This window comes from Paramisgurnus dabryanus, chromosome 21 (genome assembly GCF_030506205.2).
Source record: "Paramisgurnus dabryanus chromosome 21, PD_genome_1.1, whole genome shotgun sequence".
Taxonomy (NCBI): domain Eukaryota; kingdom Metazoa; phylum Chordata; class Actinopteri; order Cypriniformes; family Cobitidae; genus Paramisgurnus; species Paramisgurnus dabryanus.
Window position 1 is genome coordinate 26172002 of NC_133357.1, and position 27179 is coordinate 26199180.

At 35.0% G+C, this 27179-nt stretch overlaps 2 protein-coding genes across 6 annotated transcripts; one reads left to right on the top strand and one right to left on the bottom strand.

Moving 5' to 3' along the window:
• Window positions 1-929: 929 nt before the first annotated feature.
• On the bottom strand, window positions 930-19084 carry sgk2a (serum/glucocorticoid regulated kinase 2a). Of its 3 annotated transcripts, none has more exons than XM_065282452.2 (13): window positions 18919-19084; window positions 8559-8654; window positions 8406-8458; window positions 8180-8237; window positions 7416-7499; window positions 4428-4559; window positions 3935-4047; window positions 3809-3845; window positions 3632-3718; window positions 3464-3559; window positions 2591-2746; window positions 2307-2396; window positions 930-2156 (listed from the first exon to the last, which is right to left on the bottom strand). In XM_065282452.2, the coding sequence occupies exons 2-13, from the start codon at window positions 8574-8576 to the stop codon at window positions 1995-1997; spliced, it is 1086 nt and encodes a 361-aa protein (XP_065138524.1). In that variant the 5' UTR covers window positions 8577-8654; window positions 18919-19084; the 3' UTR covers window positions 930-1994. The 3 variants fall into 3 exon arrangements, with proteins under 3 accessions (XP_065138524.1, XP_065138525.1, XP_065138523.1); XM_065282453.2 differs by having other exon boundaries at window positions 8559-8675; XM_065282451.2 differs by lacking the exon at window positions 18919-19084 and adding an exon at window positions 10390-10446.
• Window positions 16214-27153, top strand: adtrp1 (androgen dependent TFPI regulating protein 1). Of its 3 annotated transcripts, none has more exons than XM_065286423.2 (6): window positions 16214-16600; window positions 16686-16835; window positions 20373-20474; window positions 21117-21232; window positions 21350-21510; window positions 24306-24443. In XM_065286423.2, the coding sequence occupies exons 1-6, from the start codon at window positions 16430-16432 to the stop codon at window positions 24344-24346; spliced, it is 741 nt and encodes a 246-aa protein (XP_065142495.1). In that variant the 5' UTR covers window positions 16214-16429; the 3' UTR covers window positions 24347-24443. The 3 variants fall into 3 exon arrangements, with proteins under 3 accessions (XP_065142495.1, XP_065142497.1, XP_065142496.1); XM_065286425.2 differs by having other exon boundaries at window positions 16215-16600; window positions 24404-25012; XM_065286424.2 differs by lacking the exon at window positions 24306-24443 and adding an exon at window positions 26304-27153 and having other exon boundaries at window positions 16219-16600.
• Window positions 27154-27179: the final 26 nt, after the last annotated feature.

The window sequence follows — 27179 nt, forward strand, 5'->3', positions numbered from 1 at the left end:
AAACCTGTATTATGTTACAGTTTCCCTATTATATGTAATGTGTGATTAAGATCAGAATGCCCTGTTTGCGCTAAAACACTTCCTTTATGTGTTTTTATTATGAAGAAATGTACATCTATACATGGCATGCATACTTGTTACGCTGTGAAAAAATAAAATGAAATAAAAGCAAGGCGCACAAATCATAGAACCTACATAAATAAAAGGAAATAAAGAATAACACAAAAAGGGGTCAATCATCTTCTATGTCAAAGTCTTTTATGAGCCCAGCAAATTTACAAGCCTGCTTGCTTTTCATACAATGTAAAGAAGGAAGGTAGCTATCAAGAAAAAATTTTAAATACAGAAAAATAGGGTTTGATTTTAGTACATTTGTAAATAAAGAATTTACCTAAAATTAACAATATATTAATAAAAAATTCAGCTCTATTCTCATAGAGTGGGACACAACTTAATTTTGTCTTTGGCTCAATTATTTAAACAATAATTGGTTTAGATTCATTATATTTTTACACATCAACACACATAACCTACAATTCTTGCACAATTACACCAAGAGTGACAAAAGTGCAAATGTTACTCATAAGTAACTTACCCATTAATTGTAACAGACAGAAATGGTGACCCTGAATTTAACCCTTAATATGTAATAATTCCATATATTCTGTCTACATATTAAAGGTAGATTGTTTGTACATCTGTCTATGCAAGTTTAATTTATAAAAAGGATTACTGTTTTAGTGATGCTGGCTTTATAGTTGGTGTTGTTTTGTCTGTTATTTCCCTGTTGTATTTAAAGAAAATTTTCACACTATTTATTTTTAACATAATTTATTTTTATTTACAAATTTATTTTCATTACAATTTATAACATAATATTGTAAGCAGAAAAGTATCTCTGTGTAGCCACAATGAAAGAAAAAAACAACAACATGAATAAACTTTAATATGTTATAATATCTTTATCAATGGTATTACATCTGCCTCCAAAACAGCTTAAGACTTTATTAAATACATGCGTTAATACTTAACCTCAAAGCACAATTAAATAATGTACATTAATAGATTATTCATAACATAGATTTACATTTAAAGACAAATGACTTTGTTTCTAATAGCAAAAACACAATTGCACAACATGAATGTATGCACTAATGTTACACATTTACAGCCTTATTTGATATAGCTTTTTTATTATGTGCACTGTCGCAAATTAGATTTGCATAAAACATTTTACTAGTGAAAATTATGCAACAATATTGAAAAAAACCCCCACAATTATGCTTATTTTGGCAATTATATAATGATATTTCTAACAGTAATACCTATGTATCCAACAGATTTAACGATCTATTCTTTTGGATACTGACGCAATAACTTATTCCATTTTATTATACAAAGAAAACGTATGATCCGACACATTTCCATCTTTAAGTGTTTTACCTCTAAGACGGTTTCATCGGATGCACGCACGTTGCTGCCGTTACACGGCTGGTCCAAAGTTAACTTTCAGTCTGTGTTTATTTATTGGTGTGTCTAGTCGCTAAACTGATCTCAGAAACACTTACCTTTTCAAAATTAAAATGTTTAAGTTTCCTAAAGATGAGGGAAGAGGGAGAGCACGGATCACTGATGTGGCACCCAGGCACAGATTCAAGGATCTGTAGCTAACATTGTATACATTATTTACACAGTAATGCTAGCTCAGTGTAGTTGATACGTGTTAGATATCTATACAAGGGTAATCTACTTAGTTATTTATTTTCCTTGTTATCAGAAATAAACAACTCTAAAAGGACTATGTTGTTATTGATTCTATGCTGCTGAGGTCTAAAGGAAGTTATGTTTGGGCCACAAAAGCCGCTTGTTTATGTCGTTGCTGCCCATACTCTTTCTTTCAAGTCTTTTTTCCCGTTACTATAAAAAAAGTGATCCATGCTCGATGCCCCAAAGGGTAACATTATTTGAGAAAAACTTTGATCAGCTGGCGTGCCTCAAAGAAAGCCATTTTCTTCAGAAATATAGGAGAAGCCATTAAAAGCATTGGAGCTGCTGGTGGCCAGGCTATGTGCAGTTTCTGGGGTGCGGCCCACAGAGTTGGGCACCATCTCTCTGGTGAATTCTGGGTCAATATGCTGAAGATCTGAAGGGCCTCTCTGAATGATTGTACAAAATCTTATTACACACCTTGCCATAGTAACATAATAAAACATAATGCAACAGAATCCATAATTAACAAAATAAAGGCGTTGGTATAGAAGTTACGTCTTGTAACATAAGGTGTGGAAGGGATTGTAAGAACCTACCACATTAGGGTTATATGGAGGTGTAATTCGCTTGTGATAGAGATCATCCCAGTTTATGAGGGCAAAGAACGCATGGTTTTTAATCTCCAGCTGCAAAAACAGTTAAATAGAAATGAAGCTTGGTCTGGTAAACAATTGTACACTAAAATGCATTTAGCCAGATTAAATTTCTCTAAATTAATTTGAAATGATTTAAAATAAATTAATTTCCTTCATTCATATGAAAAGTTTACCACAATTTTATCAAAGCTATGGATCATGGTATGTCTGCAAAGTTCACTTACAAAATCAGCAATAGCTCCTATTCGGCGACGCTGATCTTTTTGCAAGAGTCCATAGAGCAGGTGACACACAGCCTCAGACTTTCCAGGTGGCAGGTGAAGGGGTTTGTGTAAAATTGCTTCATACATCTCAGATACATCTCGATTGTAGAATGGAGGCTGTTGAGGATGAAATACAGTAGTTTCAATACCCCAGCAAAGTTTTTAAAGGTGCCAAAGAATGCATTGAAATAATCTGTTAAATTGTTCCCTGATATCTACCTAGAAGGTATGTCTCTTATTTAAGTGCAAAAATTATCCAGAGATAAGCGTCACATCACCCTATTGAGTTAAATCTACATTCTTGGAGCTTTCAAACGGTATACAGTTTGTAGTGATAGATTAAAATTTACATCAACAGTATTGATGCAAACTTTGGCTACGTTCACACTGCAGGCTGAAATGACCCAATTCCGATTTTTTTGCCCCTATGCGACCTGTATCTGATCTTTTCATGACAATCTGAACGACACAGATCCGATCTTTTCAAATGTGACCCAGGCCACTTTGGTATGTGGTCCTGAATCTGTCTGAACGGCCAGGCCACATGTATCTGACCCGTATGTCATTGATATGCTACAAACGTCATAATTCATTTAGTGCAGAGATCAACTCATTTGCATTTTAAAGGACACACCCAGAAACGGCAAATTTTTCCTCACAGCTACAAAGTGGCAAATTTTAACATGTTATAATAAATTATCTAGATGGCATTTTGAGCTAGAACTTCACATATTTACTCTAGGGACACCAAAGATTTATTTAACATCTTAAAAAGTCTTGTTAAATGTCCCCTTTAAAATACGCAAAAGTACATGAATGAATGAGTAAACTTACTAAGCTGTACAGCATCTCATAAAGCACAGCTCCAAGGCACCACCAGTCTACTGTTCGGTCATAGGGCTCTTTTCGTAGGACCTCAGGTGCTAGATACTGATAGAAAACAAGATTACATTTTATAATCTTAGATGAACAAATAAAAACTCTTTGCATCTATATTTTTACCTCAGGAGTACCACAAAATGTTGTGGTGGTTTCTTCTGCTTGTACTCCTTCTTTACACAGTCCAAAATCTGTTAACACCACATGACCCTGATTTAGAAAAAAACACAAAAATTACAACAATATAGAATACTTGAAATGCATTAAACAGCTCTGTTAGAAATAAATAATGCACTGTACCTGGCAATCTAATAGGATATTTTCTGGCTTGAGATCTCTGGAGGCAAACATTTAGACATAAAAGTGGTCAGGCCAACAATAAATGTGATTATAGTATGATACAAAGAAAATCTCACAGTTATTGACCTGTAAACTATATTGAGAGAGTGAAGGTAACCAATGGCACTGGCCACTTCGGCCGTGTAGAAGCGGGCCCGTGGCTCTGAGAAACATCGCTCTCTTTGCAGGTGGTAAAACAGCTGGAGAGGGAAAAGACAGGAACATTTAGTACTAAAACAACTATTAAAACAAAAGATCCATTTTTATTACATTTATTAAGAGTTAATACAGGAGGGAGCAGACAGTGCTTCCTAGTGGTTGGGAGAGTCACAGAACCAAATGTCACCCCAACAACAGGAACCTGAAATCATCTACTGCATGTACTTGTTTCTTTTTTTATAAAAAAAAGAATGTAAGTAAATAAACTAAAATCTTTGTATAATAAAATACATTTCAAAGTTTACTCTTTTAAAAGGGTATAGAAACTAATATACAGAGATGGTAATACAGTTAGCTGCAGACCCATGCAGATAATACTGTGTGAATGACTGTTAAATTCATTTAAAAAAATGTCTCAAACCTCTCCTCCATTGACATAATCCAGAACAAAATAAAGCTTCTCAGCGGTCTGAAAGGAGTAGTGTAACCCGACCAGAAAAGGGTGTTTCAAGCTCTTGAGTAGCACATTCCTCTCTGCCATTATGTTCTTTTGCTATATTACACAAGACAACATTGATGGAGGTAAACAAGAAAAATATGAACTGACATCATTCACGTCAAAACAAAAAAATATATAATGCTACAGTATAAAATACAGGATTCATTTTTTATAATAACAGTAGTTTTATTTCAACATTAACCTTTGTATTTTCAAGTACTGGTTGCATTTGTGTTGAAAATTTTATTAAAAGTTTGATAGGTAAAGGTTGTGTATGTTTTTTCACTAAACTCCGAATTAAAAATAAAGATTCAGATTTAGGCTGTCACATAAACAGGGTCATTAAATCCAACTCTTTAATGCACTCTTCACAAAAAGCTTGTGGATCCCTGATCAAAGCACCAGAGCATTCTGCGCCGATACTGCCAGCGGGACCACACGGACAGGCCAGCAGGATTCTACATAGGCCTACTCATTTATTCATTGGACTGCCGAATTAGACGCAAGAGTCTCTTTTCAGTGTGAATTAGAAAGATTCTGAGGTTATGTCGCTTTCATGGTTTCAACAGTAACAACATAAACAAACGGCTTTTGTGGAACAAACGTAACTTCCGGTAAACTTTGCTAAGATTTCTGATAACAGGCAAAATAAACAACGCGTAAATTACCTTAGTTCAAATCATAGCTAAAGCGTATCAAAAACTACACTGAGCTAAAGTTACTGTGTAAAATGAATGTATACAATCTTAACTACAGATCGGATGCCAAACCAGAGCCGATCCGCCCTATACGCAGGCTACGCAAGCTGCGTAGGGTCCCCGCACCACTAGGGGGCCCCCCTGTTCTTAACTTCATGCAGCGCTACACAGACCAGCTGGCATGTGACATCATTGTGCCAAGAGAGATATTCGAAATTATAACAAACAGTCTGATCTCACGATACTTTAATTCCAATTGTCGGTCCATCTATGCAGCTCCGCATTCGTTTGACGCGCCTATCAACATGCGTCTTCATTTGGATATGGTTTAAAAATATCCGTCCACAGCAGGAAAGACAAACCACGAGTCCGCGACAAAATGAAGGTAAAGTAAAAAGATTAAGAACACATTAATGTTTTAAATTGGTCTTGACTAACTATGCAATGGATTTTATTACAAACACTGCAGTCTAAATAGATTACGTTTTAGTCCAGTGTGTTTTGTTAGAAGTGCGTGTACACATTAATAATCAAAATCTTTCATACGTGTTAAAAAAAAATAAACACATTTATTCATGCAAGATGTTGAGTGACTCCTGTTAGCATTTTAAAACAATGCACATTATGTCTAAAGTTTGCATATTTATATAATTGTGTGTATTTTGGTGTGTTTACCTCTGGAGTCTGATCATGCCTTGTTTTTAAACAAATTGGAAAATCTGTTGAGTTGTTTGTTATAGTTTATCTGACAGCTATTTTGTTTTGATTTTATTCAGCTTTATTTCCCTGATGTTCTACATCACTTCAAAAATAATATATTTGGCAGTAGACTTTGCTTTCCAAGTACTAATGTAACAGATTAAGGGCTTTTCAGAAAACATGTGTCAATGTCATAATTATGAAGTATTCTGATGAGTGTCACAGTAATGTACATGTGGCAAAAAAGATAATACGTGTTTTAGTTAACAATTTGTTTATAGCTATTTAAGCAGAGACAGTGAATGTTTTTTATGAACGCGACGACAGGGCCCCCTCACAAAGTTGCTTAGGGCCCCCGGAAGGCCAGAATCGGCTCTGTGCCAAACCTCCAATCAAATAGCAGTAATCCATGATCGCCGTCTCCCCTCATCTTTAGGAAACCAAAACATTTGTTTTTTTGACAAGGTATTTGTTCCAGAGTTCAGTTTAGAAACTAGTCAGAGCATTAAACAAACAGAAACCGAAAGTTAAGTTTTACTCAGACGCGTAATCATGTCAACGTACGTGTGTCCGATGAAACCATCTATAGTGGTGGAGACCCGAGCTCTATGCACCATATTAAGTGACGTTGGTCAGTGCAATCTGCAACTGCACTTGGCATTATTAAATACACTTCAGAAAGAAGTAAATTATCTCCTTAGTATCGGCTATTGATGCAATGTCGAGTGAGAAATTCTTAAAAGGGAAAAATGCTTGTCTCCATAATACTGCTTGAATACAGACAACTGGCTGGCATATTCACACTCAACTTAGCAAGGCCATGCTGGTGAACCAGCTTTACCAGCTCCATTTTTGCTTGAGAACAGCAAGACTATGCTTGCCCCTACACTCAAAAAATAGTGCTAAATAGCACTAAAAAGCTCGTAATCATAGGGGACATTTTTTGTGCTATATAGCACCTATAAAGCACCTATGAAGAACCATCCGGGGATGATATAGCACCACTATAGCACCAGATATGGTTCTATATAGCACAATATGGTTCAACACAGGTGCTACACATATAGTATACCTAAAATGGTTCCTCTATGATTACAAGCTAGTGAACCACATTAAGTGCTATTTAGAATCATTTGTGTGTAGTTAGACCAACTATGCCAACATGAACTAACCTGGTCTAGCATAGAATTCAGCACAGATTTCAAAATATTTTGTTACATCAAATTAAACCAAAATAAAAACTATTTTTGTTAATAAAAAGAATGCAGTTTGTTTTATTGGGCTATCTAGACTATTTATTGGGCTATTATACTATTTGTATAGTACAAAGGGCAAAGTAAAAGTGAGATTAGATTAGATTTTGCCTATTTTACTGCACTAGCTGTGCTAGTTCTGATCTTGCACATGTTATCTAATATTAGTCTTAAGGGTTGATAAACAATAAAATATGAAAAACAAACAGGTACTGTACAAATAAATAGGTAGCATGTTTTAAAACCAAATAAATACGAACCTCTTTTTTCTTCAATATAACCTTTTTTTGCAAAACTTTTACAGCATAGAATTTTCCATCTGCTTTGAGTTTTGCCAAAAGCACCTGCAATTGAAGAGGCACAATTTAGCTAAATAAAGGCATTTTATTTTCTGCATGTAAACTTATAAACTTGTTCCTTTAAGACCTACTGAAAAAGTTATGGTAGAAGACTACCTTATAGGGATGTGAAGAGACACTTACCCTACGAGACGAGATGAAACAGAAGATTGGGTTCCCAAGAATGAGATTTTTACACTTTTAAAAAAATCCTTAATAATAATATATGAATAGTATTTTATTAAACTAAAATCACATAATTTTGAAATGTTTTAACTACGACTGTCCCAAAGAAATATTTTGGTAATTGATGATAAATTTATTTGATATTTTTAGAAATAGACCTAAGTGAGCAATCACCTTTAAGATGACATAATAATGATGAGGCAATAATCAAAATCAACACCTGTTTTTACATTAACAATCAAACACAACGCACCTCAGACTTTATGAGATCCCAAAATAACATTATTAGAAACCCAAACAAAAAACACACGCATGTAAAAGACAGATTGATATAATGCATGCACTGTAAAAGTAAAATACTGTTATCACGAGTATCAAGTATTTCACCACAACAAGAAATCTTGTGACATTAATATCCCGAGATCTCGTCACACCCCTACTACCTTATGAAGCGTTAATCATTTGTAAAGTCTAATGGTACTGTACATTGTTAATCTTACCTTTCCAAAGGTACCTTTACCTATCACTGCCAAAAAGTCAAAGTCAGTGGGTTTGGCACTGAAAAACATACAACAAATCAGACTACCGCAAATAACAACATATCAAAATAACTGCATCATATTGACTACACAATACATCCATCATGTTTTATGTATGTATTCACATACATTTAAATGATATATACAGGTTGTTTAGTTTGTTGTGACAAGTATAAAAGTATCTTACTGAGGATTGACAGACGCACCCAGATTGACATTGGCAGATGATGAGGATAATGGCTAAAGGAGATAATTACATATGTTAGATATATGAAATAAAATGATCTAGAACCTGATAATATAACTATGAAGTAATTATGATTGTAAATATCATGCTTACTTGATTATAATGCGCCATCTTCCTATGTCTTTTGTGTTTTTGAGTGAAGAGAAGTTTAAAAGTGTCCACTACCCCTGAGCTCTTATGCTGGTCTGACTGTTAATGTACCACAGAAAACTGGATGTTCAGGTTTGTGAAACAGACCCATGAAGGACATTTGGTTACTCAGCATGAACAAGTTTACACAGTAAATACAGATTTATAGTAAATAAGGATAATGAAAAAAATGCAATGTACTAAATGGATTTCACTGTTAGTTTGTGTATCTAAAAAGTATTTAAAAATATTTAAAGCCAGCATGGCACAGATTTTTATTCAGCACTGTCTATGTAAATACTGCTTTCATTATTATAAAAATATAAAATATATATAATTAGAATCTTGCAGATTTCGATACTTCACTTAGTATTATTATTACATTATTGTATATATTATTATACTCTCAGAAAAAGTAAAAAAGTTGTCACAGGGGCAGTTTAAAAACGCACACTTTTGTTCCTAAAAGGTGCACGGTACCTCAAATTTGTAACTACACAGAGGTACATCTGCCAAAATGCTACATAGGACCTTTTCAAAAGGTACCAACAACTTTTGTGATATTTTCTGAATGTGCACCTCATTCTTTTTAGATTTAAAACTATAGTTTGGAATTGGATTACTACTTTTTCCATTATTCAAATAAGGAAATAAATGTAAATAACTCTTCAACTTCATGTACTCTAAACTATATTTAAAACCTGCCATGCTTTTGTTGTTCTTTGCTTTTCTGTGTTTTCTTTCTTTATATTTCGTGTACAGCTGCTTTGGAACAATGAACATTTATCTATTGGGATGTTAAATGATATTCTGTCTTAAATACAAGTGAGCTTAATCAATAGTGTTTATGGCATCTGTAGCTCCTTAATACTTAGTATGTTGACAATATACATTCCAAAATATAAATTGTACCCCTCTCAAATTGGTCTTTTGGCTGTCCCTCCAACACACTTGCAATATACCATAGAAGTGACAGACTGCACTTTTAAATCTTATTTAAAAACACTTTTTACCAGTTATCTTTTATTTATTTTAGCTTCCTTGATGCATTATTAGTTTTTCTTTAATATGCATGTTAAATTATTATAAGCAGTTAGGTTGAAACATTGGGCTGAAACAATGCAAAGCATCACAATTTAAATCCGAAATACTTATTAGCGGTGCTTCTTGCGAAGCAAAGCATCACTATTGTTTTCTGAAAGGTTAGTTGGGTCAATTATTTACAGTTTTTTACAAATGCTAAAACACATCCGCCACATTCTCAAAACCTTAGACACAAAACCCAATCTTCAATTTGCATTTACAAAAACTCTGACTTTTCTGGCAAATTAAACAACAATCTCGAAACCACTTCATCTGTGCTCCAAACCAAACACAGCATTTAGGACATCTGTAAATAATTTTTTTTATTGTATATAATAAACACATTTTGCAAATACTGTTAAAAACCTATAGTAATCACAAGTAAGAACTGAAAGTACTAGTAGGGTTTGAATGTCATATGCAAGCACTCGTTTTAACAATTAAAAAAATATGACTGCCCCCATAACATTCGAATGAAATATGAATAGCAACAACAAAAGTAATAAATCATCTTAAAATATTAATCTGTAAGCAATAATGTGCAACAGCATGTACTGTACAGACACAATACTCTGCCTAATAAAGTTTACATTCTCTTTAAACAATATATCATAACAGATTCATTATAAATTAAGCCGCATAATAAGTGATTTTAAACAAATAAAGTATTAAGTAACTTTCATTTTTGTTTCAGGAAACAAAAGTAGCTCACCTGTCTACTCGAGTGAATGATCAACTAATGTGTGCACAACACGAGATATGAAAGCTGTTTGTGGGCTGCGAGACAAAAACATCCGTGCGTGTGAGTGCATGCGTGCGTCCATAGGTACGTGTGTGTAAAGAAAGGGAGAGAGAGAGAGTATTTTGTAGAATATTAGTAAAACTACTGTAAAAAATGTAGACTGTGCTATGCAAAAAAGACTTTGCCAAGGTGGTGTTCCAGAAAACAGTTTATGGGCTCTATCTTACACCCGGCGCAATGCAGCGCAATGCGCGACGCAAGTGTCTTTCGCTAGTTTCCACCCTAATTTTCACGTTTAGCGCCGCGTTGTTTAAATAGCAAATGCATTTGCGCCCCCTTTTGCGCCCATGGGCGTTCTGGTCTGAAAACGAGGTGTGTTCAGGCGCATTGTTGGCGCGTTGCTATTTTGAGGCAACTAAAATAGACTACGCCATTGACCAACAAAAACCTGGTCTAAAGTCTAAAGTCAATGGCGCAATGTGTTTTATGTTATTTAAAGAGCGCATTAGTAAAATGCGCCTAAACACGGGAGGACAACGCGGGTTTGCTTATCACAAGGTACATAATGCGCAGCAGCACAAAAATGCTTTTAAATATGAAAGATTAAAGGATTGAATGTAAAAGATTATTATTGAATCTCTTGGACATAAATGAGGACAGATTATGAGACGTTAGAAGGCGCAAAGAGCTGCTTCACCTGCAGCCTGCTAAGTAAATAAATGCTTTGCTTTAAACAAATGCGTCTGTTTTTAAATGTTTTTTTTTTTAATGCTACCTCACGGATTTATTGTCTATGATGACTCTGTACCTGTGGATATGGTGAGATGAGAAACATTTTTAAGTAACGCTTAAAAAAACTCTTTGCTAAAAAACCGCTGTCCAAAGTGCTGAAACGTGAGAAGAGCCGTTTGTAAATTCTTTATCTCCTGTTTGTTACAAATAAAGTATTTTTAGAGTACAAACCTTATCTTACATACTTGTAAATTATGTTTTGATGATATTGGATAGCCATACATTTAAAGCAATTACAAGCCTGCTTTTTACTTCCATGACTAAAAGAAAACGGGTTTTAAAGGTTTTAATAAAAAAATAACAATTTCAATACAAGTGGAAAAACAACATAATTATTTAACATTAATCTTAAACTGGGGATCTTCTTCCTCCGCTTATTTTTTCAGTTTACAAAGTCCGTCATCTAAATAGGGATTAGACATAACGCCAGCGCAACTAGCTTTTAAAGGGGATGAGAGCAGAGACTCTCATTGGTTTATTGCACGTTACGCCCAAAATACTCCCATTACAATAGGACCTACCCTTTTCGACCATGCGCTCGGCGCAAAATCCATTTTTCCCGTCGTTAAATTAGCAAAAGTGGATTCGGACACGCCCATTTAGATGTTGCGCTGTGCGCTTTAGACAATGCGCTTAGATCGTTAAAATAGGGCCCGAAATGTTATTGCCTGGATAAGTTAACTCAGAGTACATGGATAATCTCAACTTTTGGTTTTAAAAACTAATTAGGTAATTTTCAGGGCATTTAATTAGCCGTGGCAACTTTTTTCTAAAGATAACCTTATTTCAAGAAAGAGGTCAACATATGTGCACTTTAAATGAGAATTTAGTGGGCATCAAACAAAAAAAATTCACTGTCTCTGATTAAATTTAGCTATAAACAAAATGTTAACTAAAACACGTATTATCTTATAGCTGTACATTTTTGCCTCATGTAGCCTACATTACTGTGACACTCATCAGAATACTTTCTTTGACACGTTTTCTGAAAAGGTACATTAGTACTTAGAAGAAAACAAGGTCTACTGCCAAATATATATATTTTTTTTTTGGATTTGGACTGCAGTGTTTGTTATAAATCCATTGCATGGTTGGTCAAGACTAAATAGGAATTTAAAACATTAATGTGTTCTTAATCTTTTTATTTCACCTTCACAACACTTTCCTGCTCCGGCGGATAGCTTTAAACCATATCCGAATGAAGACGCATGTAGGCGCGTCAACCGTATGCGGAGCTGCATGAAGTTAACAACAAGGGGGCCCCCTAGTAGTGCAGGGCCTTACGCAGCTCGCGTAGCCTGTGTATAGGGAGGATCGGCTCTGGCATCAAAGCACATATTATGCATAATATGATGCATACATAACTCTATTAAATAAGACAGCAGCGTTAAGAGTTAAATGTAGCTTTGCTTTTGCTTTGATACAGTGGGTTACACCAGCAACATGCCTGTAGACACTGCCTACTACTAGTCTGCATGTCGAGGCGGACACGATGCAGAAGTAGCCTTCACGCAGAAGTATAAACGTAACTCTGGACCACCAAACAACTACTATGTAACAACAGGTATATTAGTAGAAATAGCCAAACAATTCATTGTCAAAGTTATCAATTTTTCTTTTATGACAAAAAACATTAGACTATTTTAAAGTATAATATATAATAAAAGCTCTATAATATATAATAAAAGATTTTCGACAACTTTAAAGGCGATTTTCTCAATATTTACATTTTCTAGCACCCTCAGATTCCAGATTTTCAAATAGTTATCTCAATCAAATTGGATGTTGTTTGCAAGCTCTATTTGAAGGCAGAGTCAAAAAGTTATAATAAGGAGAAAAGAAGTTAAAGAACAACTACATGTTGGGTTTCTCAATCCAATATAGTAAGTTTAAAAAGCAGTTTTAGCAGCATTTGATTTAACCAAAACTAATAGCATCACTTAAAATGCTTAAACATAACTTGAAAAGTCAATAGGATAGCAAAGAAAATTAGCGTTTTGTGGACTGCCATATACAGTCGTGATTAGGGTCATTTCTCTGTTGTCAGAGGTTGATTGATAATAAATGGCTTTAGCCAAACGCTAGTCATGAGTAAAAGAAAAGATTTTGTGTTCGTATTTAAATGACCAAGAAATCATAAGTTCTTCCAGGGTATGTACACTTATAAGCAAAACTGTATATGCTGTACTTAATTTCAGCAGGTTTTGTGCGTTTTTCCAAGTACACGCTGTACTTGGTGTTAAATAGCACAAAAAGTGGTTGGCTCGCAATCATAAGGGGACCATTTTAAGGCCATATAGCACCTATATGTCACCTGTCTAGAACCATGAGTGGTGCTATAGTGATGCTATATCCCCACTTATGGTTCTTTATAGATGCTATATATAGGTGCTATATAGCACTAAAGATTTTTCCTCTTTGATTACGAGCTTTAAGTGCTATTGAGCACCAACTTTTTTAGAGTGTACAATTGAAATATTATCCACAAGTTAATGTTTTCCATTGCGTGCCTTATCTGAAACATAGTTCTCATGTGTTTATTATTAACTTGGTTATATACCTTACAAGGACATTTCTAAAGTTATGGCAAAAGGAATATGGTGACAATTTGGCACATATCTGTTCAGCCATGCCATGTTTGCCAGATGTGACAGGTAACTTTCACGCTAAACAAATGTACTTGCTATTTTAGAGCACTATGAATTTATACTGTATACAAACCCACAGACAATTATTTTGACAGTTATTCTTTCATACATCTTATGTGGAAAAATGTAACAAAATCCAATTTTTTTTATTATTGTTTTGTCTTTACTAATGTTTTTCATGTAAAGCTGCTTTGCAACAACACAAAATTGTGAGACGTCACGTGCAATAAATACATTTGTAATTATCTGATAATAATAAATAATTAAATAAAAATAGTCAAATAAATAATAAAAATATGTTTAGATATAGAGACTCATAACCTGAAAACCACGCCCACCGGGGGGAAAACAATCCATCCGTCTCTATTGACTTTGTATTTCGAGAGGCCGCCTCCTTGTCATTTCTGGCTTAAAACCAAAAAACAGAAAAATGCCTAAAAACTGCTGTGCGCAGGATGTACAGCTAACACGCAAAAAAAAAAACAGAAATACGTTTTTATAAGCTGTCGACACAAAAAAAAACGAACGTTTAAAGCGTAACTAAACCCTAAACCAACTTTTTTTAGTTAATGATCTCTAAGAATGATGCTTTATTAGTGCTGTTCATTGATTGTAGTAAGTTTTTTGACATTTGGATATAAAGTGTTTCAATATTACAATATATGGTGTAAAAACGTCTGAGTGCTGCCCTCTTGAGGTTGAACGGTGGCTACTGCAGTTGAATTTTCCTATTGGATGTTGGGTCCAAAAAAATGACTTGTGACGTAAGCAGGTTCAAGATCACCACGCCCTTGTTACGATCTCACCACACACTTAGTTCGTCCCCTCTATCTCCGTTGGGATCTACCCACTTTTCTTGCATTTTTCAAATATTGCCAGTGGGTGGAGTCAGGCTCTGACCAGGGGTTTAGTTACGCTTTAAAGACACAAAAGTGGAAACAGGCAACTTTTCATAGTACTACAAGTGGCGGATCTAGACCATTTCAACTGGGGAGGCCAATCTGGGGCCAATTGTACTGTTAGAGGGGCCAATTACATTTAGACCTTATTCTTGTCTTATCATTTTCTGCATTAAAGGCATAGCAGGCCAAATACCATGTTTATGACACTGTCTAATTACGGATGTAAAAAGCAACAATCGCAAAAAAATGTGTAAAAATAATTTCACACCCCACATTTAGAGGGGCCACAAGGGGGTCCAAGCTTGTTGTCACAGGGGCACTGGCCCCCGCTGGCCCCTCTCTAGAACCGCCACTGAGTACTACTATTAAAACTGCGCCCCCTAGAGGGAAACGTAGTCGTCGATCCACTTTTTTCTCCTAAAGGCTGGGTTTTACGGCTTGACAGCTTATAAAAACTTATTTCTGAGTTCTTTGGCTTGTTAGCTGTACATCCTGTCACACAGCAGCTTTTAGGCATTATTCTGTTTTGTGTTATATAAGCCAGAAATGACAAGGAGGCGGCCTCTCGCAATACAAAGCAATGGAAACGGTTGAATTGTTTTCCCCCGGTGGGCGTGGTTTTCAAATTAGTATAACTGCGCGCTGTCTATAAACATAGCTGCCTGAAGGTTTGTGAACCCCTTGAGTTTTCTGTTGTTTACCGTGATTTAATTTATTTTAAATATTGTTGTTTTATGTCCTCTGTTAAGGATGTCTGAGATATCAAAGCCAGTGTTCTGAAATATTCAGTGGAGATGAATATTCATGAGTTCCCTGTTTCACATTAAAGTGCTGTTTTCCAAAACTGATTTCAAAAAGATTGTCACGCTTTTGCATCAAAAGCATGTATTGTTGCTGCTGTTATGATGTTTATGCACAATAGTTTGTAGATTGTATTGTGTATGTTTAAGTCAGTAAATAGTAATGGCATCTTTGGTAGTTCCTGTTAATGTTATGATTTTTTGCAGTCCTTTTGCTCAGTTGGTACGTAACTAATAAAACATTTCTCTTTTTCAAGAATTCGATTATAAACAATCTTCAATGTTTTCCCCAAAACACTAAGAAACACAGGTGGTGAAATTAGAAACCCCAAACTTTTCCAGTGTTTAGTCATATTCAAACTTGTTATGATTTTAATTAATAATAATCAAATAACCACCTATAGTAATTTGCACGTTTTCAGTACATTTTTTATAATAACGTTTTAATGATGTTGCAATACTCTGCATGTTTTACTTTTGTATATTTTTATTTTTAAGTTGTTAAATTTGATACAATGTGGGGTAGTTCATCTGCATTAACGCATCAAATATTCTAAAATATAATGAAAAATATCTGGCTCCATATTATTTTTAAGTCTGAAACGTCTCTGTTCTGTCGGTTGTGTGTCCCGCAGGCATTTGACAGGCGCGGTGGGCGGGAACAGCAGGTGACGCAACTCCCGTCCCGTCTCATTTCAGTTCGCTTCCTGGACTTCCGAGGCTGTGCAGTCCGCGGGGATGCACATACAGTTTTAACGTAAAACAGGAAACTTGTGAATATTCATTTTTCAGCCCAGTGACAGGACGTGTCGTGACGCAGCAAAGGACCAAAGCGGTCAATGTCCGGTCTAGTTACTGTCAATGAAACATGGCGTCCGCTACAGGACCAGGACCAAAGATCTGTCTTTTGGCTCATTTGATGATTTTTGCTTGGTATTTATTTACGCTGTGGACTAACTGCTCTCTGGTATCCTCGGACAGACATCCTGGTGTGCGATCATATGGAGGGCGCTGGAAATATTTGACGTTTATTAATCTGGTTGGAGTTCTTAGATTTTCGTTACAGCTGTCAGTCTTGGTCGCATTGTGTCTTCATGTAACACATCGTTTTCTGTTGTTTGTAGGTTATGCAGACGATATTTTTTGGATTAGCTGCAGCAGTGGATGTAATTCATATGGTTCTACCAGTAAAACAGACTCGCAGTGGAGCGCCACGAATCCTCGCGGAAGCCAGAGACTTTTACTTTACTGCTCTGTCTTTCCCTATTTGCACTGTAAGTAACACTAACTGTAATTCCCTGACAGAATGTTCTAGTTTACACCTGTCACGCACGCACGCACGCATGCAAATAGCTCTGGTATTAATGAAGAGACCACTCCAGCTAGTGATTTTACGTCTGACACCGACGCTCCATTGCTTGTTTTAAACTCGAAAAGTTCTTCAATGAACCTTTTTCGGAACTTCCATCGTTCTTCTTCTTCTTCTTTGGTGTTTTACGGTAGCTCGCATCCAGTTGTTGCATTACTGCCATCTTCTGTTCATACTCTCTTATCCAGTCCAGTTTCTTTTAGATAGTCAAAACAATACATTGCGCTTTGTCCCTTCTCCGCTAAATATAAAATATTTGATATTAGGATATGTACCACAGTCTCCTTTTCCTGACAATTTCATTTGATATGCAATTCAACATCTTCCGTTTTCCCGCCTTTTTTGCTAGCTTGTAACTTCCATCGTTATGTCACTAGTTACGTGAAATATGAAGTCTGAAGCAAACACACTGCACTCCTAACAAATATGTTAAAAACAAAACAATCCACCGATCTCTGTGTTACAAACAACAAATATTGTTACTTTTAACACAACTTTTGTTATATTTTAACACAAAATCAACACAAAATGACACAAAATGTGTTAAAAGTAGTTAACCAGAAAAACTAGTCAGAGTCAGATTAACAATAAAGGTGCCTCCAGACCTACTGTAGTAAAAACGAGTATTTATTTTTAAACAGCACAATACTAATGCTTTTAAATGTATTTAAGAAGAGTTAAAAAATTTAAAATTAATTGAATAATCCTGATTTTTTATACAATTTTTCATGCATCTTGGCATGATGCTCTCAGCCTTAAAAGTTATAATAATAAAAAAAAAAAGGTTTGGTTTTGTAAAATAATAATAATAAAAAGGTTTGCTTTTGTAAAATAATAATAAAAAACGGTTTGCTTTTGTAAAATAATAATAAAAAAAGGTTTGCTTTTGTAAAATAATAATAAAAAACGGTTTGCTTTTGTAAAATAATAATAAAAAACGGTTTGCTTTTGTAAAATAATCATAAAAAAGGTTTGCATTTGTAAAATAATAAAAAAAGGTTTGCTTTTGTAAAATAATCATAAAAAAAGGTTTGCTTTTGTAAAATAATCACAAAAAACGGTTTGCTTTTGTAAAATAATAAAAAAAGGTTTGCTTTTGTAAAATAATAAAAAAAGGTTTGCATTTGTAAAATAATAAAAAAAAGGTTTGCTTTTGTAAAAAAACGGTTTGCTTTTGTAAAATAATAATAAAAAACGGTTTGCTTTTGTAAAATAATAATAAAAAAGGTTTGCAATTGTAAAATAATCATAAAAAAGGTTTGCATTTGTAAAATAATCATAAAAAAGGTTTGCATTTGTAAAATAATCACAAAAAACGGTTTGCTTTTGTAAAATAATAAAAAAAGGTTTGCTTTTGTAAAATAATAAAAAAAAGGTTTGCTTTTGTAAAAAAAGGTTTGCTTTTCTAAAATAAAAAAAGGGTTGGCTTTTTTGGACTTCAGCAGACACTGGAATGGCTGCCATACTGTACATGTAAAAATGCTGATTAAAAGCAAAAGTTTCTTCATTTTTTTCCAGAGCTGAATATAAGGAGCAGGATGTTATGCACATGTACAAAGTATGATTTGGCTCATGCATGCTACAATTAAGTTTAATATTTTATGTTTTAATTAGAGTATGTTGAACTTGTTTTTCTGGGGGGATACACAGGACACATCTAAAGAACACATTGATACGTTTGACATAAAAGACTTTCCTAATGCAATCAGCATTAGTTGAAATGTTCAATATACACTTATTATGGACAGAGCTTCCTGCACATATCTGCCAAAACCTAAACATTCCCATCACCAAAATCAATTCTAATATGTAGCGGTCTCTCTCATCACTGTGATACTAAAACGATCTTTAACAGTTTTTGCCTTATTATTCAGAGCAACGCAGAAATGTGACCATCCTATTAACCATACATTGCAGCATAAACAACAAGTTTCCACAAATTAGTTATTTATATAAATTAAAGCTGTTTGTGTCAGGGTTGTCCTTACCTACAAAACTTTTTCATTGTCTTTTGTGTCCCTCCCAGACAGATATCTATTTAAGGGTTGCCAAAGATTATAATTTGTGAGGTAAAAATCAATCTCCAAGGGTGCTTGCAGACTTCATGTGTTGAAATGTAAATGATTTTAGTCGATTGTTGCTTATTGTTCAAAAAATTATGTTTCATGTAAATTTTGCTAATAAATATATGTAGTAGCTTTTGACAAGTAAACAAATTCAAGCCATATCGGTTAAGGGTGTCACGATTTCGATTTTAAATCGAAATCGATCGAAATTAAGTCACAGCTTCGAACTTCGAATTAAAAAATGGGATCGTCGATGCTGCCACGCCCCCATGTCACGTCCGGTCGGCTTGCCAAGAGAGGGAAAAAAACTCTCAGAGATGCCTTTAAAAACATCTGTCCAGCGGAACGCGATCATATTTTAAACACGAGGGATGCTACAACTCCTTGAAATGCATATCATAAACAGGATTACTACCTAGTGATCTGCCTTTTTGGACAGAGCGCAGCTCTCTGCACGAGCGCGAGAGTGAGAGAGGCACAAAGATGCAGCGGATTATATTTGAAACAAAAGGGATAGTTTGCCTCAGCTCGCATGAAACGCATAAAACTGAACATATACATAAGGATTACTACTTTAGTTTATGTTTAGACTTCGGACAGATGCGAGAGCGCGTGCACGTGCAGGTGAGACAGAGAGAAGCGCAGCTGCTTATGATGCTGGATTTATTTCAGATGTTATGAGTCCAAGACACGCGCATTAAGTCCATGTGCATTAAATCCATGTGCGTACAAAAAGGAATCCTCTCTCTACAAGCTCTCGCGTTAAGTGAAGCACACAAACTCTCATGCGAGTTGTGCAATGTGCATGTTAATGTTAAACTATAATAATAATAATAAATAATGGCATATCATTTTTGTCTTCAAAAAAATATGTAAAAATCGAGAATCGGATCGAATCGTGACCTTAGAATCGAAAATGTAATCGAATCGAGGATTTGGAGAATCGTGACACCCCTAATATCGGTACAGTGGGGGTTACAAAATGTGGGTGGCACAGTAAGATAAGGTGCAGTAGGTCACTTGACTGTTGCGATGAATGACACAAAAACAGATTAGTTTAGTTAAAGCGATATATCAGAAGAATGAAAACATACATTTTTAAAAACAGAAGCAAACAGCAATTATGAGCATGCTTGTTCCTGCTTCTGTCTTTTAAAGTTTGATGCTCAAAACAAAAAAAATCTATGGTTGGCTTAATGTTAGTTTACCTAAATCTAAGTAACAAACCAAAGAACATGAGCTGGTGAGAATGGTGGTGGTAAGTTGAAAAAGTGCAGGGGTGAGAATCATCTTTATTTTAAAGTTGGGGGGCATGTCCCACTGCGTATTCTACACATACGACTCATTTTTTCCTTAAATGTTCTTCTTGCCCACAGTTCGTGTTTGCTTCTTTCTGGACACTCTATATTTACAACCGAGAGATGGTGTATCCCAAATTCTTAGATGATATCATTCCTGTCTGGCTGAATCATGCATTGGTAGGTGCCTTAATTAATAAGGTTTCATGCATAAATTAATAACATAAATTGCTTTGTTAATTTTCACATGCATCTGAAGATATCATTTTCTGAAGCTCAATTTTTTTCAACGTTTTTTTTGTTGTTGTTGTTGTTGTGGTTGTATGTTATGTTTATTTGGACCCTCTTGAAAATGAGATGATGCATCTCAAGGGGCTATCCATAAATAAATTAAATCAAATCAAAATTGTGCATGTGGGGCAAACTCAGTAATTGCAATGTAAATTTTATATTAAAGATACCATGTTATTCAATAAGGCTTAAACAAATGGTTAATGTTAGCAACAATGTCAACAATTAACCAAATCTTGAAAAATATTTTTTTTTTGTGCAATAGTCGTTTTATCTCACAAGAACGTAGGTATTTAAACTCCGTCTATGATGTCTTGAATAGTTAACTTGTCTTATTGAAATAAAACCTCAAAGCAAAGCCTAAATTGTTTAATATTTATTTGAATAATCATTAGATGAGTTTATTTATCAAAAAATAATAATTTCTTGCTAGTATGCTCTACATGTTAGGATGTGTCATTTTTAATTTATGATTTTTGTCTGTGTTATGTTGTAATCTTCAAGTACGATTTCTGTTTTTTTTCCACACAGCACACAGTAATCATGCCTTTGCTGCTGGTGCAGATGTTCCTTCAGAATAACAAGTACCCCAGTCGTTTAAAAGGGATTGTTTTTCTGGCTTTATTTGTTGTCCTGTATTTGTTATGGTAACTATTTTGTTCTTTTATTGTTCACACAGAAACATTTAAATGACTTGTTATTTTCATATTAACACTTTAAAAGAATATTATTAACTGCTTATGTATGCTTTTGTCAATTCTAAGGGTATTGTGGGTGCACCATGTTTCCGACATTTGGGTGTATCCCATCATGGCTCACTTAGGTCCCGGTGGTTTGTGTCTTTTCCTTGGTGGTGCCTCCCTTACCGTGGTTCCTCTTTACCTGTTAGGAGAGAAGCTCAACCATATGATCTGGAGCACAGCAGGTGAGAGGCGGCTTAAATCAGGGGTTTCATATTTAGTTCCTGGAAGGCCACAGTCATGCAAAGTCTAAGGCTTTGTCCAAAACCTCTCCAAATCTCCTATATAGTGCTATATTTAGCATAACTCATTTTGGTGTGTCTGAAACCTGAGTGTACAAATTCATTCCCTACATCCATTCACAATCCACTTTTGATGTACACTCGCTCAATCACTATTTCCCATGATAAAATGGGAGATGAATGTGTAACTGGAATCAGCTGAAGGATACTGGCAGCAAACACCATACATTAATACACTTTTGTTAGTTCTTGTTGTCAGTTATTTTTTACTTTTTAAAAATAAACAAATTAAAAATTAATGCTTAACTTAAAAAATACAATATTTTTATTAAATAATATAGTAAATAAATATGACAAGCAGTTGTTTTGTAAGGGGACGTCTACACCAAGGCGTTTATGTCGGCAGCCATATGTTTTCAATTGTTTCTAATGGAAGTGTCGCACTATTCAAACACTGAATAGTGCGACACTTTCCACGCTGAGCACCCAGAGTTGAAAAATGTTCAACTTTGAGTGAAACGCTTAGCTCGTCAATGTCATTTCTCACTCTGTCATCCAATCACAGTGGAAGAGGGGCGGGACAAATATCACAACAACCAACCAGCACATCGTTCAACGACTGATAAACAAAGCTGAAGTATCATAGCAACCAAAGCGCTTAGCTGAATAAACGTGGCAAGGGCCTACAGTCGTTGTCCGCCTGACGTTTTTAGAAGCATTTTAACGATTTGGTGTACACGCCCCCTAAGGGTCTATGAGGAATCTCTGTGACGCATGGTATTTATGTCAGTGTCCAAAATCGCTAAATCATTTTCGTTCACTTCTTCACCACATAGTGGACTCAAATGTCATTCTCTATGTAAGGAATAGTGAACAGTTTCAGACACAGCATATTTGCAACTTTAATTAAACTCGCCTGATACAGGTCATCAAGGTCTTCAGGATTAGGTGTTTTGGAGCTAAACTCTACAGGACTGTGGTCCTCCAAGAACTGAGTTTGACACCTGTGGATAAAATGCATTTGTTTATTACAATCTACCAAATTGTAAATTATATGTTTTAAATCAGTCGTATTTAATTAATCAAATTAAGTCTAATCTTAAAACCGTCTTAGTATATTTACATTAATATACTGATAAAATAATTGATAAATTATGGAGAGGCAGACACCCTTGATAGATGACACCTATTTAGTGTAAATCCTAAATCTGGGCCGGCAAAATAAAAATTCTCAGAAATGCTCTTAAGAATATGCTTAAATGTTGACTACGATTCTAGTCTAAGAATTTAAGAGCTAGTCGTTACCAGTCGCACTAACAATCACAACGATTTTATTAAAAGTGCTTACTATTTGTGACTGGCACCTGCGATCAATGATGTCATGACTGCAATGGAGACACTACACAGACAGAATGCTGCAGCCTCCGGAGGTCGCATTTCCAAGCTGCATACGTAATAAAGGCCTTAAAGGTCTTATTTCAGAATATTAACAATTATAAAGTTGACTATTACTTTTAGTTAATCGCAAATAGTTGTAATATGCGTATGACTTGCGAATGTAATGCTCAGTTAACTTAAATAAACCAGGCTTGATGACATGCAACCTGCATATGTGACTTCAGGGCTGCAGCCTTCGGATTGAGAAACGGACAGAAACGAGAAAAGTTGAATGAGTGGATTTATAGTGTTGTTATTTACATTGTGGCTGTCGCGCTGAAGGATTTTCTCTTGCTGTGTGCTCTGGCTCAGTGCCATGATGCGTCCTTCATTATCTTGATTTTAGTGCTAACAAAGTATGTTGTTGTTTTTGACAGAGATGGAACATTTAAAAAAATGTAATATTCATTTTTGTTCATTTGTTTATTGGTAAGCCTAGCCAGCTGGAATTGCACTATACAAAACTAATGCAATATACAAAACACTGCATATTCAACCCAGTATCATGAAATTATGTACCTATAGTCACATAAATTTGTAAGTCTTTTGCGTGACACGGACACGGTTTTCCGCCTTTTTGTGTGAACATGTCACGCATTTGTTTACGTGTCACTGTGACGTATTTGTTACTTAACTGTTTTGTCTTATTTTCTTACCATTGTCGCTTCGGTTTAGGGTTAGATTTACATAAAATTTCATCCTTACCCAAACCCAACTCTAACGCCAGGCGGCAAAAGTTAAAAAATCACAAAATATTAAAAAAATCATGAAAATAGGGTATAATAAACCAATACTTAAAGTGACATCCTAACGCAAACACCAAATCTAACCCTAAACCGAAGCGTCAATGGTAACAAATCCAATGGTAACAAAACAGTGACACATAAACAGAAATGCTTGACATGTTCACGCAAAAAGGCAGAAAACCGTGTCAGTGTCACGCAAAAGACTCACAATTTTATGTGACTATAGGTACATATTTTCTTGATACAGGGTTGGCATATTATCAGTATTTTTCAGATATTTAAAGAGCTCAGATGCTAGACCCTCTAAGTGTGTCTCATATTTTGTCTTGTAAATTAGCTAAGCATCACCATTTTTAATGGATTCTGCTAAACAAAGTGGTATTTCTGAATGGCCTGAGGCTGGGTTTAAATGGATTTGAATCAAAAGTATTTGGTCTGAAATAACATGCAGTAAACTGCTTAACAAATTCCAGAATTAAAATGGCTTCTTTTTAGTTACATTAGCTCTGACCTATCTGAAGCCAATAGCTTTTCTGTCTCTGTGATTTTTTTTAGAGGTTCTTAGACCCGTACAAACTGAAAAGTGTTTGGAGTGACAGCTGCATTTAAATGCAGGAGTGAATCCCCAAAATTGTTGTTCCATGTGTGTACAGAACAAGACTCACTCACAAGAATGCCATGATCGGTACAGAGAAAACAAATCACTCAAGAACACACTATGACTGATCCATGAACCAAGCTTAACTAGATTTGGATACATACCTTGGGAGGGCTGCAGGAAAGTCCATTGATCATCAAGCTTCAGTCTACACTGAAGGAAACAACATCTTTGCCAAAATGACTTGTTGCATCAAATCATTTATGATGTCCTTCATACATTTCCACTTCCTGCAATAAGCTAGGCACCCAGACTGGACCATATCCATATTTGACCATGGAGATGACGTTCTGCTCATACGCTTCGCCTTTTCCCCCCGCAGACATAAGGCTGATCCATGGGTCCAGACAGTTCCAGTTTGGTCAAATTACTACATATAACATTCTTCCAGAACGTCACTGGTCTATCAAATGAATTTTAGCATGTTTAAGTCAGTCTTTATGTTCATTTTGGCCAAAAGTGGCATTTGGCAAGATAAACGCCATGTTTGCCTAGTGTGTTCCTTATACCATGCATTAAAATGTTTATTCCTCCTTTCTTAAAAAAAAACACGCCCACATTTTGGGAATTTAGCTTATTCGCCGTATCCCCCAGTGTTAGATAAGTCCATACATACAGCACGCAAGCAGATGAGAAAGGTAACTCTGTCTGATGCAGCCCCTGCTAGCTTAGCTTAGCACAAAGACTGGAAGTGAATGGCCTCAGCTAGCATACTGCTCCCAATAAGTGACAAAATAACGCAAACATTTTCCTATTTATGTGTTGTGATTTGTATAGTCACACCGTGTACAGATAACAAGGTCATATGAGACACAGCCATCTTTTAACAGTATACATATTGGGAACTATATTCTCTGAAGACGAAGCACTGCTACTTGGGCAGAGTGATTTGCACAACTCTGACCAAACTCTCTGCTCCACCCAAGTAGCAGTGCTTCGCCTTCTGAAAATACCTTGATATTTGTACATGGTGTGACTACCGGTATACAAATCACAACACATAAATAGGAAAATGTTGGCGTTATTTTGTCACTTATTTGGAGCAGTATGCTAGCTGGAGCCATTCACTTACAGTCTCTGTGCTAAGCTAAGCTAGCAGGGGCTGCGTCAGACTGAGTTAAGGGATGCACGGAGATGAGAAAGGTATGTATGGACTTATCTAACTCTGGGGGATACGGTGAATAAGCTAAATTCCCAAAATTAATTGGCAGTAATAAATTTTTTCCTTTGTTTCTCTGATCTAACTTTTATTCTGCCTAAAGAATGAAAAGCTTAAATGTGTTTTAACACAATTTGGTACCATACCATTGAAATAAGGGACTTAAAAACCCCACCACTGTATAAAAAGAGTTTGAATAATCATGACTGCTGTATTAAAAAATCCTACAATTCAAAAGCATTGCTTTATTTATTGACATTATCACTTTTATTTATTTATTTGCCACTAAACTGTTATAAATGCAATTTTTGAAAAGCACACACTTTTTTAAATTATTACCATCTCTGGAGGGTTGAATAATCTGGATTGCAACTGTAATATTATAACAGTATGTTCTGCAATTTATTTAAGTGTCAGCGTTGCATATGTGTATGCATTTATGCAGCTGCTGTCTAGCCATTTTTGTCTTTATTGTGCTTGAAGTGTTCAAGTTTTTGCGATTATTAAAGTAAAACTAGTAGAATGTGGTTGTCACTCCCATACATTACTGAACAGTGTGTGTACAGAACAGGATTAAGCACTAAAAGGTGAAGTGACATCCAAATGTATCTGCAGTGCATTCAGGGTCAATCTTTATTTTAACAGTATTGTGGACAACATCCCGCTAACCATATAGTCCACTGTCAGAAAGAGTATTTTGAGATCAAATTCAAACTGACTGTAATTTGTTTTAAAGGGGACCATCAGAAGAGGAAGAAGAAGAAAAAGTAGTAAAGATCACCTGGATGAGAACGACCAACATTAATACCAGCTGTAAAAACACTTATAGGGAAATTTATAAGGTTAGGTGTTTTCTTTACAAAAATTGCTTAATTATTTAATTAGCAGACTTTAACTTCCATATATACAATTTGTATACACTTATTATACTGGATATTTAATTTAGGTTTTTAATCAAATGAACTGAACGATTATAAACTGTTAAATTACAAGAGCTGAACTTACCAAGTTTTGTTTTTTATTTTCTTTGACACCTGTGAAATCTTAGATGCTGTAATATACTAGAAAACTGTTGTGTTCAATAGTTAATGGCCAGTTAATGAGTCTTTTTGCTTTTCTATTAATAGTTTATCATTGTTTACAGTTTCTGAAAAGGGAACCATTTCATTCATTGAATAAACTTATTTTTTAATGATCACTTAATATGTTTGAGAGATACTTTAATGACAAACTTTAACCTGTGTGAATTTGGGTAATCTCATAAATTACTTTCTGGCTTTGCTGAGAATTGAATAGTTTATCATATACATGCCTCTATGTTATACTATATACTATTGTCAGTCCACTTCCTCAATGCAACACAGATATTATTGACATCCAGATAATGGCTTTGCATTAATTGTAACACTAACATCCGTTCTGAGCTCTTCAGTCACCATAGTCCCATTATATGAATTATGCAAATGATTACTTCGTCTACAAGATGGAGTAAAATACAGTGGTTTATGATTATTGAATTTGATTTCATCACTTGTGTAATACACTGTTAATAATACTGTTAAAAAAATAAAGTTCTCCTCAATGTCGGTCAGGGTTATTCTTTTTAGTTTAA

What these genes read in the sequence shown, in the direction of transcription:
- adtrp1 (XM_065286423.2), top strand. Translation starts at nt 16,430, where the DNA reads ATGGCGTCCGCTACAGGACCAGGACCAAAGATCTGTCTTTTGGCTCAT. An exon ending in ATTTGACGTTTATTAATCTG is followed by an intron (nt 16,601 to 16,685) that starts GTTGGAGTTCTT and finishes TGTTGTTTGTAG; the next exon opens with GTTATGCAGACGATATTTTT. An exon ending in TATGATCTGGAGCACAGCAG is followed by an intron (nt 21,511 to 24,305) that starts GTGAGAGGCGGC and finishes GATTTTTTTTAG; the next exon opens with AGGTTCTTAGACCCGTACAA.
- sgk2a (XM_065282452.2), bottom strand. An exon ending in ATTATGTCAATGGAGGAGAG is followed by an intron (nt 4,048 to 4,427) that starts GTTTGAGACATT and finishes TTCCCTCTCCAG; the next exon opens with CTGTTTTACCACCTGCAAAG. An exon ending in ATATCCTATTAGATTGCCAG is followed by an intron (nt 3,719 to 3,808) that starts GTACAGTGCATT and finishes TTTCTAAATCAG; the next exon opens with GGTCATGTGGTGTTAACAGA.